The sequence below is a fragment of the Nannobrachium achirus genome (assembly GCF_963921795.1).
Source record: "Nannobrachium achirus genome assembly, chromosome: 1".
NCBI lineage: Eukaryota > Metazoa > Chordata > Actinopteri > Myctophiformes > Myctophidae > Nannobrachium > Nannobrachium achirus.
In genome coordinates this window covers 38577155-38592567 of record NC_137810.1, presented here as the reverse complement: position 1 = coordinate 38592567, position 15413 = coordinate 38577155, and the positions used below count along the sequence as shown (strand labels likewise).

The 15413-nt window shown below is 39.8% G+C and overlaps 2 protein-coding genes across 2 annotated transcripts; both read left to right on the top strand.

The window, feature by feature from the left end:
- Positions 1 to 4049: 4049 nt before the first annotated feature.
- On the top strand, positions 4050 to 5489 carry LOC308287644 (E3 ubiquitin-protein ligase TRIM35-like; the record flags this gene model as incomplete). The annotated part of the gene is made up of 1 exon (XM_080728875.1): positions 4050 to 5489. The coding sequence occupies one exon, from the start codon at positions 4050 to 4052 to the stop codon at positions 5487 to 5489; it is 1440 nt and encodes a 479-aa protein (XP_080585001.1).
- A 2688-nt stretch (positions 5490 to 8177) lies between these two features.
- Positions 8178 to 14089, top strand: guk1b (guanylate kinase 1b; the record flags this gene model as incomplete). The annotated part of the gene is made up of 9 exons (XM_080728866.1): positions 8178 to 8251; positions 8699 to 8811; positions 9000 to 9041; positions 9456 to 9590; positions 11767 to 11863; positions 12656 to 12794; positions 13042 to 13126; positions 13313 to 13398; positions 14060 to 14089. 9 exons carry the CDS (start codon positions 8178 to 8180, stop codon positions 14087 to 14089), a joined length of 801 nt encoding a protein of 266 aa, XP_080584992.1.
- Positions 14090 to 15413: the final 1324 nt, after the last annotated feature.

The following is a 15413-nucleotide window of genomic DNA, read 5'->3' as shown; positions in this document are numbered from 1 at the left end:
TTGCGGTGCGACGTGTTGTGAGCTTGTAGATCTGCTATTTTCAAACATTTTGTACTTTTACTTTTGGTACTTTAAGTACATTTGGATACCAATACTTTTGTACTTTTACTCAAGTACATTTGTAATTCTGGACTTTTACTTGTAACAGAGTGATTCTACATTGCAGAATTGATACTTTTACTTAATTATAAAAATGTAGGTACTTTTTCCACCACTGTGTAAACGTTTGTGTTCTCATGCCAATAAAGCTTCTTTGAATTGAAGATTGAATTGAAGATTGCTCCCCATGTGGCGGAGTACACAATAATGGTAAATAAAGTAGCTTACTCTAAAATAATCCATCCATCCATCCATCCATCTTCAACCGCTTATCCAGCATCGGGTCACTGGGGTAACAGTTCCAACTGAGATTTCTAGAGTTCCTTAATAATAATAATTAAAATAAACAATACTAATGATTATAATTGCGACCGTCAGGTCGCAGTTACTATGAAAACCTCCACCGCCTGTCTGTCTGTCTGTCCGTCAGTCTGTCTGTCACGTCACATCACACTTTTTTGCCCCTATCCATGTGAAATTTTCCACACACAATCCTTGTCTGCCAATCCACAACCTCCACCCTTCCAGGGACCCCCGCAGCTCCAGGGACCCCCGCCAAATTTTTTAAAACACATTTTTGAATACTGCTCCTGCAGTTTTTGCCCTAAAATCACACAAATCGCTACACAGTATATGTCTACACTTATCTCATCGACATGGATCTGTCCCATATAGCGCCACCATCAGGTCGATTTTTTAACACATTTTTGGACCTAAACTTTTTTTTTTCTAAATTTTTTTTTTCAAACTTTTTTTTTTTTTTTTCAAAAAAAAATTTTTTCAAACTTTTTTTAACACTAAAACGAGCACACAGATTTTATATTGACTGTGTCAATTCTTGTTTTTACATTCCTGGTGTTTCCAATTTTCAGTACTTTTACATCAGGCAAATATTGTACTCCACTACAATTATTTGAAATCTTTGGTTACTAGTTACTTTGTAGCTTTCAATTATTATACTATTACAACCATAATCATGTCAGCCCTATATTTAAACTTTGGCTATAACTATGAAACAGGACATCCTGTATATGGGCTGACTGTGTAAAGAAACCCTCTACATCAGGGGTCTTCAATGTTTTCAAGCCAAGGACCCCCAAACTGTTTATCAAAAACGAAATGTGGCTGATTTGAACATTTTCAAGAGGCATATCTTCCTCAGCCTAGTGGGAATGTGCGTGCACAGTTTGAACGTTCATGGTTTTCAACATTTTGTTCACAACGAGGCACCCCTGCAAACTTTAGATGTCAGTCTTAGCCAATCTGGATGGAATGTGAAATATCTAACAGATCTTTGTTGATCACATGACTATAGAAAGCATGCGTATCGATTTTTGCTTGAAATTTGTATAAAATCTGAAAGAGTATATTAAAAAAGGGTTTGCTTCCTGGTGGCGCTATAAAAGGCAGATGTAAAAAATGCAGGGCAATGATTATGACTGCAGACTGCAGAGTAGTAGATTATGATGACGAGCCTATTAGAAAAAATATATGAAAGAGCCATTGTTTCCAAAAGCTTTATAGGCCTACTCTATATTTAACATGTAGCCTATATAAAGACACAATGTAACAGCTCTGTTTACACAATGCTGTAGGCCTACCCTACCCATTCAGGCCGGGAACACATTTTTGTGTAGTACAGCCTACAGCAGCAACATTTTAATATTTTACGTTTTTTCAGAAAACTTTGGTTAGGCCTAAATGTTTTTTGATAAACTTATCATGGGCCCCACACAGTATGCATAATGATAACCCTTGTCTCTTAATAAATATATCAAGGCCCCACATAATGATGATAAGTGCAGTTTCACTATGCTAAACTTGACCACACCTGAAACGCTTTGTCATGTTTTTGAATGGCTTAGCCGTGATGAATCGGCTCATTTGAATTGAAATGTAACTGATTGATTAGTTTATTTTGGTCTGGTTTCTGTTTAAAATGTAAATCTAAAGAAAACTATGTGATAATAATAATGTTGAATTCAAATAAACATCTATATCACACATCTCTTGTTTGTATTGAGTTCAGTTGCATCAAATAACAAATATAACAAAGTTTCACCGCAATCGGACTCTGCATTCAATATTTGCAGCTGAACACAATAGGGCACCATATATTAGTCTAAGATGTCAATCTTAGACTAATATAAAAAAACATGTACACCATAAGTCGGCCTCTTGATGACGCTATAAAAGGAAGATTTGAAATATGCAGGGCAATGGTTTTTCCTTGGCCTCTAAGGATTGTGCATAAAACGTTTTACACTAATTGGTGGATTTATAGGTAAAACATGAATCAGCCTGTTTTAGCACCACCATGAGGCTGATTTGAAAATCTTCATGTGGCATCTTCATGTGGCATTTCTTCCTCGGCCTAGTGGGAATGGGCTTGCAAACTTTCATAGGAATCACACACACGATTTGAGGCATTTTGTTCAAAACAGAGCACTCCTGCAAAGTTAATCTTAGCCAATCAGGATAGAATAGGAAAAATCTGTAGGAGTACCTATACTGTCCAAAAATGTGTTTTAAAAATCTGAACATTTGGGCAGAGGCTCTGCTCTGGCACCCTGGGAGTGTGTGTGCACAGTATCGCTGCCACCGTGCCAGAGATTAGCTGTTCACTGACGGACGGTCACACACACTCGCACACGGATGGACGTAGCCAATAACGCTAAGAGGAACTTTATTTTGAATTGACGTTTTCAATCTTATGAGGTTATAAAGAACAGCGGCAATGGACTTTCGGTGAGCCCGTCTGAACCCTAAACATGCACAAATGCAAAATATAAGGTGCTCTCTATACAAGTGTTCTCTATACATCAGGAAGCTCTCCGGAATGTGGCAGTCCATATTTTTGGAGCGGTGGAACAGCGCTCCCAATGGCCAATGGATAGCTTTGTGTGTCTCCGTCATGCCCTGTCCCCCTGTCCCGTTCATCATAAATAGCTGCAATTCCGCTGGGTGACCAGAAGAAGGCACTGTTGCGCAGCCTAGACCACCAGTACTGTACTGTTCGGACAGGAACAGATTGAGAAGGGCACTGTTGCCCAGCCTAGACAGTGGTGCTTTGGGATTTTCTTTTCAGGGCGGACGGTCATTTATTGACGTCACGTGCACGCGCGCGCACGTGCCTCTAGAGGCTATTTGGAAGCCTAGTCTAGTCTTAATTATATTTGCATTGTTTAGGATTTTACTTTCTAGTTTCATTTAATTCAATTAGAAAATATAGCGCTACAGTGGAGAAACAACGTTTGCTTTGAACAAATCTCAAACAGTAGCCTACATACCACAGTAATGGAGCCATGTATGAGGATCACACACATAAACATGCAGTCACCGCTGGAAACCTTAGGTGTTAAAGAAAGTATCCATATGAATAGAGTAGCCTGGGCTTGTGACTGCACCCCACTCACTGGTAAACCTGGTAAACGTGTTATGCATAATAACATTTCATTAGATCACTCAAATCATTGGGGACGCATTCTAGCATGCAAAGCGCAAGCACTGTTCCGTGCCGTCCTTGCTAAATATATTGGCCATACGGCGTCCAGTCGCGTCCAGCCTCGAAAGCGCTACTGAGCCTAGGCACACAGGGTATAGCTGCTCAAATTCACCACTTCACTTCGAACCGATGGTTTGATTTTTCAAAAAAGAAATGTTTTACTCCAGCTTGTCTCGGAATCTGTGTTTTTTCTTGTGAAATTTGCACCAGGTCTTTGGTCTGTCAAGCTCCACCCCTGCCAGACTCATGAATAGGATATAAAAGGTTCACCTTCAGACCAAACACACACAACTAAACTTGCAGTGAGGGAGGACAGACCCAAACCACTGGAACGGAACCTACTGCTGAAAGGACTTCAACAGGAACCAGGATTCACAGCAGTGAAAGTAACTTCAGGGAACATTCTACTAGAAGGAGAGTTCTCAGAACTTCACTCAGAGACTAAATGGCTTCCACGTCGTCTTTTTCAGAAGAGGATTTTTCCTGCTCTGTGTGTCGCGACATCTTTAAAGAACCTGTTGTCCTGGCATGTAGCCACAGCTTCTGCAAAGCCTGTCTGCAGGAATGGTGGACACATAAGGGAACAAAGGAATGTCCAATTTGTAAGAGAATAAACAAAAGAAAATATCCACCTTGTAACCTGGCTCTGAAGAACTTGTGTGAGGCCTTCATACAGGAGAGGCACCAGAGACCTTCAAAACATCAGAGAACTTCATCTGGGTCGGAGGATCTCTGCAATCTGCACGCTGAGAAACACAAGCTCTTCTGTCTGCAATGTCAACAGCCAGCTTGTGTTGTGTGTCGAGATTCTAAGAAACACACCAGCCACAATTTCAGACCCATCGATGAAGCTGCACTGGACCACAAGGAGGAAGTCCAGAAATCACTGAAGAATTTACAGGAGAAACTGAAGGTATTTAATGAAGTTAAAACTACAAGTGACATAGCAGCGAAACACATTAAGGCCCAGGCCCAGAACACAAAGACGCAGATTATGGAACAGTTTAAAAAGCTACATCAGTTTTTACGAGATGAAGAGGAGGCCAGGATCACTGCACTGAGAGAAGAAGAGCAGCAGAAGAGTCAGATGATGAAGGAGAAATCTGATGCCCTGAACAGAGAGATATCGACCCTTTCACACACAATCAGTGCCATAGAGGAGGATCTGAAGGCTGAAGACATCTCATTCCTGCAGAACTACAAGACCACAGTGGAAAGAGTCCAGCTCACACCGCAGGACCCACAGCTGGTCTCAGGAGCACTGATAGATGTGTCCAAACACCTGGGCAACCTGACCTTCAGAGTCTGGGACAAGATGAAGGACATTGTCTCCTACACCCCTGTCATTCTGGACCCCAACACTGCCTATCAAATGTGTGTCCTGTCTGATGATCTGACCAGTGTGACATATAAGCTACGCGTCTTTGAGGGGCAACCTCCTTATAGCCCAGAGAGGTTTACAGGTTATGGCTTTTGTGGCTGTGTCGTGGGTTCTGAGGGGTTTAATTCAGGGACTCACAGCTGGGATGTTGAGGTTGGAGACGGTCATTTCTGGGAAATGGGTGTGTTATCTGAGTCTTTTCAGGGGAAAGGATTTAAAGATGGTCAAAGATGGAGCATAGATTTATTTGATGGTTGTTTACACGCAAAAGACCAAGTTTCTCACCAAGTGGTGAGTGATCTCTCACTGAAGCAGATCCCTCAGAGGATCAGAGTCCAGCTGGACATGGACAGAGGGAAGTTGTCATTCTCTGATCCTGATACCAACACACACCTACACACCTTCACACACACTTTCACTGACACACTCTTTCCATTTGTAAAGGCCAGGCCTACGAAGACCATGACGATATTACCAGGGAAGGTCAATGTAACTGTGCTATAATGATGATCATGAAGATTATGACTGCAGAGTAGTAGAAACATTTGACATTGTTTCAAAAAGCTTTATACTCTGTACTGTATAACATGTATATAATAATGCAATGTGACAGTTCTTTTTACACATGCAGTACCCTCTCCAACTGTACATACATTCAACATTTTCAGCTGTTCTTATTATATTTTGACACTTGCTTTGGCAATGTACCGGTAGGCCTAAACATATGTTTGATCATGCCAAAAAGCTAATTTGAATTGAAATTGAATTGATGTGTAATGTAATAATGTTTAATTCAAATAAACATCTATATCCTACCACAAAACTCTTGTTTGTATTGAGTTCAGTTGCATAAAATAGAACAGATTTTTAATTAAACAAGTTATGTGAGCTACGCAGTTAAAACACAATCTCTATTAAATATGATACATAACTAACTATGTAGTATGATCACTATTAAATGCACAAAATGAGGAGTGAAATATTAGCACAATGGGCCCTTAACCCATTGAAGGTCCCACCAAGAAAAGATCTGTCAAAAAAAAAATCTTTGCATTTCTTATTCCCTTTAGGCAATAATAACAATAACCTTTTATTTTTATTTTTTTTACAATATGTTCACCAGTTATTAAAATACTAGTAAGACGCCTAAAAAAACAGAGGGGGGGGGGGATTCTGGAGTTCAAGTGGTTAAACCCACCAAAAAGTATTTCTGGGTAAAAATTTTAAACTTTCAAAAATAGTGAAAATACCAGATCTACCAGATTGCCAGGCAACACGTTGTGAGCTTACAGATCTGCTAGTTTCGCTATGTCTGAAATAGGGTTTAAGTGGTTAAGAAGTGGGTCACTGCAGGATTAGCATGGCCCATCTCAGGCCGCTTGGAGCCTATGTATTCTAAATCCTGCTATTCTGAGTGTTTTATTTTTTTACAGCCTTGTGTCACGACTCGAGTAAAAATCACATTGTCTTTTCCTACAAGAAATAAAATATGTATTTCAAAAGATGGAAGTTTTTTTTTAAATATACCATTTTATTTTTTGAAATAAAACAAATTGAAGAATGATATACATTTTCAAACAAACAAACAAACACATCTAAGAAATTCCATAAATAAAATATAATAATTAAGTAGTGAAGTGACGCATTGTGAGCTTGTAGATCTGCTATTTTCACTATTGAGTCCTGGGCGAATGTCTAATTTCTCTTTTGGGTCACAGGCTAAAACGTTTGCATGCTGTGGTGTCGTGGTAAGGGGCAACTTCTGTGGAATCTGGATCATGCATGGATGGGGAAAGAAACCGGTTTGGAAGGTACAAATATACAAAAAGACAGGATGCACGCATGTGATTGGTCAATGAGCCTTCAGGATGCACGCATGTGATTGGTCAATGAGTCTGAAGGGAGGAGATGATAATTTAGATTGACAGTAGGCTGTCTGTAAAGCAAATCAGTGTGTGTGTGTGTGTGTGTGTGTGTGTGTGTGTGTGTGTGTGCGTGTGTGTGTGTGTGTGTGTGTGTGTGTGTGTGTGTGTGTGTGTGTGTGTCACACACGCGCGCACACACACACACGCACGCACGGTCCATTGAGAGTCCTGACTAAAGACTAATCTGCTATTTAATCTATCTGACACATCCTAGCATAAACACAGTAAAGACACTGGGAGCAAAGGTAAGAGACATTCTTCTTTTGTTATTTAATTCTGGATATGTATTGTAATGATTGCACTGTGAACAATACACAGATTAATTGCATAATGTATATGACATTGTTGGCACAAAGAACTGAACCATGTTTTGCAATCACAGTAAAACCATAATGTAAACCTCAAATTTGAGTCATCACAGATTGTTTTGAATAACTTTGATTGAGTTGAAACATTTTACTCTTGTATAAAGACAGCTAGAAATATGCGATGATAATTCAATGTTTGTCAGCTGACAAAGATGTGTTGTGATGTTAGATATTTTTGCTGGATTAAATGTCAAACAGGTAAAATACCATGCATACAGTGAAGGTGTTGACAGATTGAAGTGTGATCAGAGTTCTGATGCAATCATGTTAATGGAGATTCTAATTGAAAGGACTCCTGCACTCCTCTTAGTGCAGCAGATAGATGGGTCCTCTAACCTGGACTGATAGGGCCACCCAGATGCAATGCATCCTCATAAGATGACAGACAATAGCTGCACCAAACGGCATTTTCAAACAGAAAGCGTATTGCCTTGGACTATGGGAGTTATTTTCATATTTCAGTTACTGCTAAAGGAAAACAGCATTTCTGCACCATTATTTATTATATTGTGAATGGCAAACAATTTAAAATGAGTTGTCAACATTATATTAAAATCACAGGAAACATTTCTGGCAATTAATAAGGCTGCATTTAACCCTTCCATGTACAGAAGAACTTTATCCAAGGCGGTGGCATGGTGCTGTGGTTAAGAGTGCGTAATACCCTGGATCAAAGGATTAGAATCAGCACCTTTTAGCCTTAGAACAGCTAGCTGGCTAGCTAGTTACTGTAGCATCTCAATGCTTAGGTCTTATTGAAACCCATACAATTGCATTACTTTTGCGAGCACGTGGGCAGCCACTGCACAGTTAACTTGTAAACTTCACACAGAAAGGCAAAGGTCCAAGTTGGATTCAAACCCTGGACATATTATTTTGTGAAGCAAATTTCTCCATGTATGGAAGGATCCTTTGAAGGTTACACAGAATCCCATGTGTACGCACATTACTTCTCTGAACTGGAAGGCCCCAGGTTAGATTCCCAGCTTCTTGTGGAATCATGTTGAAGTGTCCTTGAGCAATGCATGAATTTGTGTGTGTATATGTATCCGTGTATGTAAGTATGTATGTACTGTAAGTGTAAGTACTAAGTATGTACTTATGTACACGAAACATATACGTATAGGGATGTCACTAAGGAATAGATTAGGGCTGAGTTTTTAAGAGCAGTGCTGATGTTCTATTAGCACTGTTGACATGGCAATAAAGTATTGAAACTAGTATTGAAGCACTTTAGATAAACGCCATATGTGAATGCTGAGCATATATAATACCACTAATCACAAATAGTAGCCCACCAATGATCATTCTGACATTCGCTTAAAGAAGGCACCTTGAATGGCTTATTATTGAATTTGAATCATCGTGGCACAGGTTAACATTTTCAGTTCACCTGTTTGTCTTCTCTGTCTTGCCTCAGTGAGATGGGACCAAGGCCTGTGGTGCTGAGTGGACCCTCAGGGGCCGGCAAGAGTACTCTGATGAAGAGACTGATGAAGGAGCATGAGGGAGTGTTTGGATTCAGTGTGTCACGTACGTTTGTGGCCTGCTTTTACACAAAAACGATGACCATAACTTCATTTTTAACAATTAATCTATGCAATTAATATGATCTGTAAGAGTAGGTAACAATGTTGACCACTGTCGTATGTCAGAATAATATATAGGTCTACATATAATTTGATCTTGAACATTTTTAATGGGTAAACTATTCCTTACAGACACAACAAGGAACCCTCGGCCAGGAGAGGAAGATGGCAAAGGTACAGTAGCATTGTCTGACCATACTGGTGTCCATTCACAGCTTTTCCATTCACAGCTTTTGTCATATATCGTTCATGAACCTGTTAATGGCTTAATTATCAGATGTTGTGTTTGCTGACATTTTTGTCACTATTGAACTGAACTGCATAATTGATTGAGTCAGCGACGGCTAAACCTCATATCGCGCTTAATACAGTAGTTCCATAAACAGGCGATGTTGATTGTGCCATGAGCATCGGGTGAGCGACTAACGCGGATGCCTCACTAACAGAGTCGGCACACCGAATATAAAACAACCTATTTTTTGGCCACACAGACGCTTATGGATGACCTGATGGCTCAATGTTGGCTTGCAGAGGCCTTTACACAGAGGGATCAACCTTTTTCTGTGCCTTGTTTGTTTGTCTCCATAGGGCTGAACGCGCTCCCCATGCTTCTCGGCGCTACATTATTTCCTGTAGCAGCTGTATTATCCTCTGAAGACATAGATATGTCAACCTCATTTTCGTGTCCTAACGAATCAGAAACCACAGAAACCACAGAAAAAGGTGACCTCAAGTGTGTTTTAACCCTCCACCATCAGAGGACCAATCCCATTAGATTTTAATAGCCCAAAATAGCCTCTTTATTGTCCCATTTCAACAAAGTGATAGCTACGCCATCGATGTGTTACATCAAACCATTAGCATCGCAGGAGAAGGTTTTGAGCAAGCACAGGTGTCTCCATACTGCTTGCATCACACTTATTAACCACACTTGATCATGTTAGCAAGTGTAGCTTGCTGGTCTGAGGTTCTGTTCAATTCAGAGAAGATATCTTCGAGAAGTTTGGATAGTAAAATTATGATGCTGTGAATTTCCTTTCTAAGGTCCTGCATGCTGGCTATATGTGATCCAGCAGATAGTAATCAGATAACAATCTATTGAAATTTGGTCAACCCAAAATCTGCGATAGGTCTAGGTCAAATCATCACTGACAATACACTGGTAGCCTAGTAAACTGACTCCTCCCATCTTCAGTTCGAATCTGCGAATGAAGGCAGGAAGAGAGACTGGTTTACGAGGCTAATACACTGGAGGAAGAACCAATCTGCTGGATTTTGAAGGATTCGGACAGTATTTAATTCAACCACTTGAACCCACGAAGAGGAAACATTCGGCAGAAATAGAAATAACATTTATAAGCTCACTGAGCTTCTAGATCTGCTATTTCTGGCGAAGGGATTCGGTGTAAAGGAAACAAGAGCAGACCAAGTAAAGTTGCAACTCGAGACGAGAGGGTTTAAGTGGTTAAGGTGATGATCAGTCTTCTAACGTGCATGCAGTTGACTTGCCGAACAAAAGCTACTTTAAAATCGACTTCGAAACTACATTTTTAACTTAATCCTGTTTGTTTACAGCACAACCTGTCTCCATAGCAGCGAGATCTCTCACTTTTCTTCTACAGATTGTTATCTCGGACTGAACTGAATCTTTCCTGCTGTCATGCTAATGAGTGTGTATCACAGTGTCCAGCAGGAGTTGTTAAAAGTAGTAGTAGAAACGTGTGTTGTTGCTTTTTTCCCTCTAAAATGTTTTAGATCCCTATAGCTCCCTAGGTCTGTGAAGGCGTAAGCCACTAATATGTGGATATGGTACAGTCTACACATAACCTTCCCTCTAATGAATGCATATTCATAAAGTGTGTTTCAGATTTTTTCCCCTTTTTTTTCTGGTTGCTGCATACACCTTTCTCATACAATGTGGTTGTACGTTTATCAGTTTTCACTAAATTCTTTACAATTTAATCATTATGATGTTGATCCAAACAACCAGAAATCAATTTACACAAATGAATGACAGTTCTACTTTATGCCTGGGTGGGTGTCATTTAATTTCTCAATCTCCACCATTACACTGACTGCTCATTGTGACGCAACCCACATGGGGCCATGATTGTTGCATAATATTTGGACAATTTATTTCCATTGTATGCATTTTCTTAAGGTGACTTCACACCAAACAGGCTACTTCCAAATGGCTCCAATGCCAGTCTGTTGTAGTCTGCTGGAAGTAGCTGGCGAACTTTGCCTTGAAAAGTCAGGCGACCTCTGTAGCCTGCAGCGCTGCTCTGGCAGTGTTGCCTAGTTGCGGGTTGCTTTTGTTTGGGCTTGTTTCTGAAGTGTAGTTGCTTATTCAGCCTTGCTTTCAACATTCTTTTAGAAAATAGCTCATGTAATAGGTGCTCAAGTGGTGAAAATGGTCGCTTCTTTTGGGCTTGTTTTCATAGACCTGGTCGCTCACAAAATCTGACAACCAAAACACCAAAACAAAACACAGCACTATTACTAGCTTTGCTTTGGACTCGATTAGTTTAGGAATTGAGAGTTGAGATTGCGAATATGGTATTTAGTTAAAATGTGCAAAGTCTTATTTAGACTAGGTTCTGCAGCAGTAGCAAACTAAAGGTCCACTAAAACCCCCTCAATTCTACAGACTTCTAGAAAAAGACGGCAAAGTACTGAGCATGTTCAGTTTTTCATCAAAGGGTCCCGACAGCTTTATTGACGGCAAGCGTCTCTTGCCGACAAAATTGCCAATGGCTCCCTGTCGGCAGAAGACGCTTTCCGCCTTCTTCCGGTGCCGATGTTGGCGCGGTTAAGAGCTGCCTTTAACTGTACTACATTTGTTATTAATTTGCTCTCACATATATGCATGTCTTTCTGATGTACTTGCATCCTCCAGATTACCACTATACAACCAAAGAAGCCATGCAGGAGGGCATTGAGAGAGGCGACTTCATTGAGAACGCTGAGTTTTCTGGCAACATGTATGGAACAAGGTAAAAGTTCTGAAATATCATGCCGTAAATCATATTCTCACAAAGAACCAGGCGATGCCAGTTGTCTAAAGTTGGTCTAAACCCAAGTGGAAATTGTTCACTTTTCCATACAACTCAGTTATACAGATAGTGGCTTCAAAGTGGCCTTTGGCAGAGTGATAAGGATCAGTATACCACATTAGGGTGTGACAGATGGTGCTTTAACCTCCATTAGGTCAGCGTAGGTCAGAAGAACAGCAGCTCATCCTCAGTGTCATGATTAATCTCTTCCTCCCGGACAGGAGACGACACACTGACTGCTGTATGAGCAGCTTGGATCCATGTTCTATCCTCTTAAGTTAACTTCCTATCAGTGGTGGATGAAAAAGTGCTCACATTTGTTACCTAAGTAGAAGTATCAATACTGAAATGTAGAAATACTATGTTACGTTAAGTAAAAAGTCAGGTAAAATATTATTATTATGCAGAATGTCCAATTTTACGCAAGTTTAGGACTGAAGTGGTTAATATATGTTTTGTAATAACAATCAAAATCTACGAAGTAACTAGTAACTTTTCAAACAATTGTAGTGGAGTAAAAGTATAATATTTGCCTCTGAGATGTTAGTGGAGTAAAGTAGAGTAAAATAGAGTAAAGTATTGACATACTCCAGTAGAGTAAAAATACCTCAAAATTGTACTAGAGTAAAGGTGAAAATTGGCCATGGTCCAGAAAAGGTTGGGAACCACATCTCTATGGCGCTTTGTCAGCGAGCTGCCCTGAAATGTTTTGTTCTTGTTCCTTCTTTGCAGTAAGTCAGCAATAGAGGATGTGATTGCCAAGAATATTATCTGCATCCTGGATGTGGACATCCAGGGGGTCAAGAAGATTAAGGAAACTGACCTGGACCCAATCTACATCTCCATCCAGCCTCCTTCCATGGAGGAATTGGTAAGACATCATATGCACTTCGTATTGCCTGTATATTCTACAAAGGCAATTGTGCTCTTCACTGCAACCTCACATTTGGCATTTGGGGTGGGGTTTCCTCGTAGAGTATATAAGAGGGTTTCCCACCCAAGAGCAAAATGGCTGCCATGTGAATATGGATTTGAGCTAAGTAAGTAGACTTTTCAATTGAGGGCAATCATGACCTCGTCTTTGGTTCTAATGTGTTTGGTGCTATTGGCTTATCCAGGAAAAGCGTCTGAGGGACAGGCAGACAGAGACAGAGGAGAGTCTACAGAAGCGTCTGGAGGCAGCGCGCATTGACATGGAACTCAGTAAGTTTGAATATGGTCTTTACAATACAATTTCATTTTGGCCAATCTGTATGGTAGAGCTCAGTGGTAAAGACCGGGGTAGAACAGGAGAGCTACATGGTGCAGCTTTAAGGTCATTATGTATTGTACTGTAATCTAATAACATTGGAACAAACTAATGATCTATTCTGTCATTGCCGTTTGCAGGTAAGGAGCCAGGAGTATTTGACGTGGTTATCATCAATGATGATTTAGAAAGGGCCTATGAGGAGCTGACAGCCATCCTCAGTGATGTAAGTATACTGTATATAATGATTAGTTTGATTCCAGAATTAAGACCCACCACTGGGAAAATCTAAAATACACACAATTTGAGCAAACTAAGTTTAATAGAGCTCTTCTCAGGGATAGAAGTAGATAATTCAATTTGGCAGAACTTTTATAGTCTGAATTATCTTTTTTTTTTTTTTTTTTTACCCATTTAGACCTGGAAAGCATCTGGGTCACTTTAGATTTTAACTTTTTTTTACCATTATTTTATACTTTAGCTATAAAAAAATAGCAGATATACAAGTTCATAGTGTGGCACCGAGTGCAGCGCTATGAGCTTGTAGATCTGCTCTTTTTGAAAAATCGTGAAGATTTGTGAAAATGTATATATATGTTTTTATATATATTTTTAAAGTGAACTTTTGTAACTCAAATGTTTGCTTCTGTGGGTCCCTGGAACAACATAATTTGAGATGGGGGTCCATGGCCAAATACATATAATTCTGGGGGGCCCTGACATGAAAAAGTTTGAGAACCACTGATCATAGAAACATACGTTTTTCAAAAACCTTAGAAGGATTTAGATGACATTTGTACTGTAGAATCGGCCTCAGGTCTTAATGCACAAGCAGATGTTGTCATTGAAGAGCACTCATATATTACCCCCCCCTTCTCCTACGACAGGAAATCAAAAAAGTTCAGGCGGCCAAATAATAAGAAGAGGAAACATTCACTGTCTTCTCCAGGAGATCCAACACCATTGACTCTACCCACTGTTTTACCTGTGATGTGTCAAAGCTGATTCTGACTCTAGTCTGAGTCTGAATGACCCCACAGCAATAAGCCTGTCTCTCCTCTGATGATCAATACATCGTACCCTTGTTGTCATATACTGTATGCATATTTGATTTACAGACGGCAGAGGACCTCCATGGAAAGGTTCTGTTTTACATCTCCTGGACCAGGCTGTACAGTACACATACTACAGTATCGGTTGTCATAGTACAGTATGGCACATACAGTTTAAGACCAAATGCACAATTTTCTGTGTTATCTGTGAAATGTCTATTAGGATTACCAATAAGGTAAACATTGTTGTCTTAAGTGAATATGTCTGTCAATTGCTTTAACTTTAGTTAAATATATACCAGTCCATTCTATGTTATTAATATATGCTCCCATTTTGTGTTTACATGTTTGAGCTAGGTTGAATAAACGATGGACAATGATCGATCACTCTTCTGCTGTTTAATTTTTCTTCCATTCAGTCAGCCCTTCAAATGGGTCAGTGAGCATCAACAACAAAAACTCATGAAATATATCAGAAACATCAAGTTCTCTGACCTAATTGTCCATTTACACATTCTAACAAGAGAGAGCATGTAAAACTCTGCAATGATATTCATCTCTCGAGAAATATCTTGTTAACAGTTCACCGTGAGCTGCGAAATGTTTTGCATTTTGCAACATCATAGCCAGTATACATGTGCCATCATACACGGCACATACATGTGCGTCTGTCTGCCACAGTAGCAAATGAGCAGAATTATCACAGCATTATACACTTCATGCCTCAGTGACTGCATACAATATACAGTATCTAAACAAAAGAATCCCTGATAGGCTGTCATACTTCACCCGAAAATGCAAAATAAATAAATAAATGCAGCACACTCTCAGACATATACATTCATAATGTATATGTACACTTTGAACACCTATTAAGACACATCACATTCTTGTGATCAGAGGACATTAGGATCATTTGAACTATTTGACCAAACGTCCTGAAGGGGAGAAGTTAGTTCAGATAGAAGAAGAGGCACTACCAAATAATAAAATCAACAGGATTTATGGATCTGTGTTGCCAAAATCAAGTTCCGGAAAAACTGTGTCCATGAAAGTATTCGTGATTTGTGAAGCCTTGAAAGTAAAAGTTAAGTGTGTGTGTGTGTGTGTGTGTGTGTGTGTGTGTGTGTGTGTGTGTGTGTGTGTGTGTGTGTGTGTGTGTGTGTGTGTGTGTGTGTGTGTGTGTGTG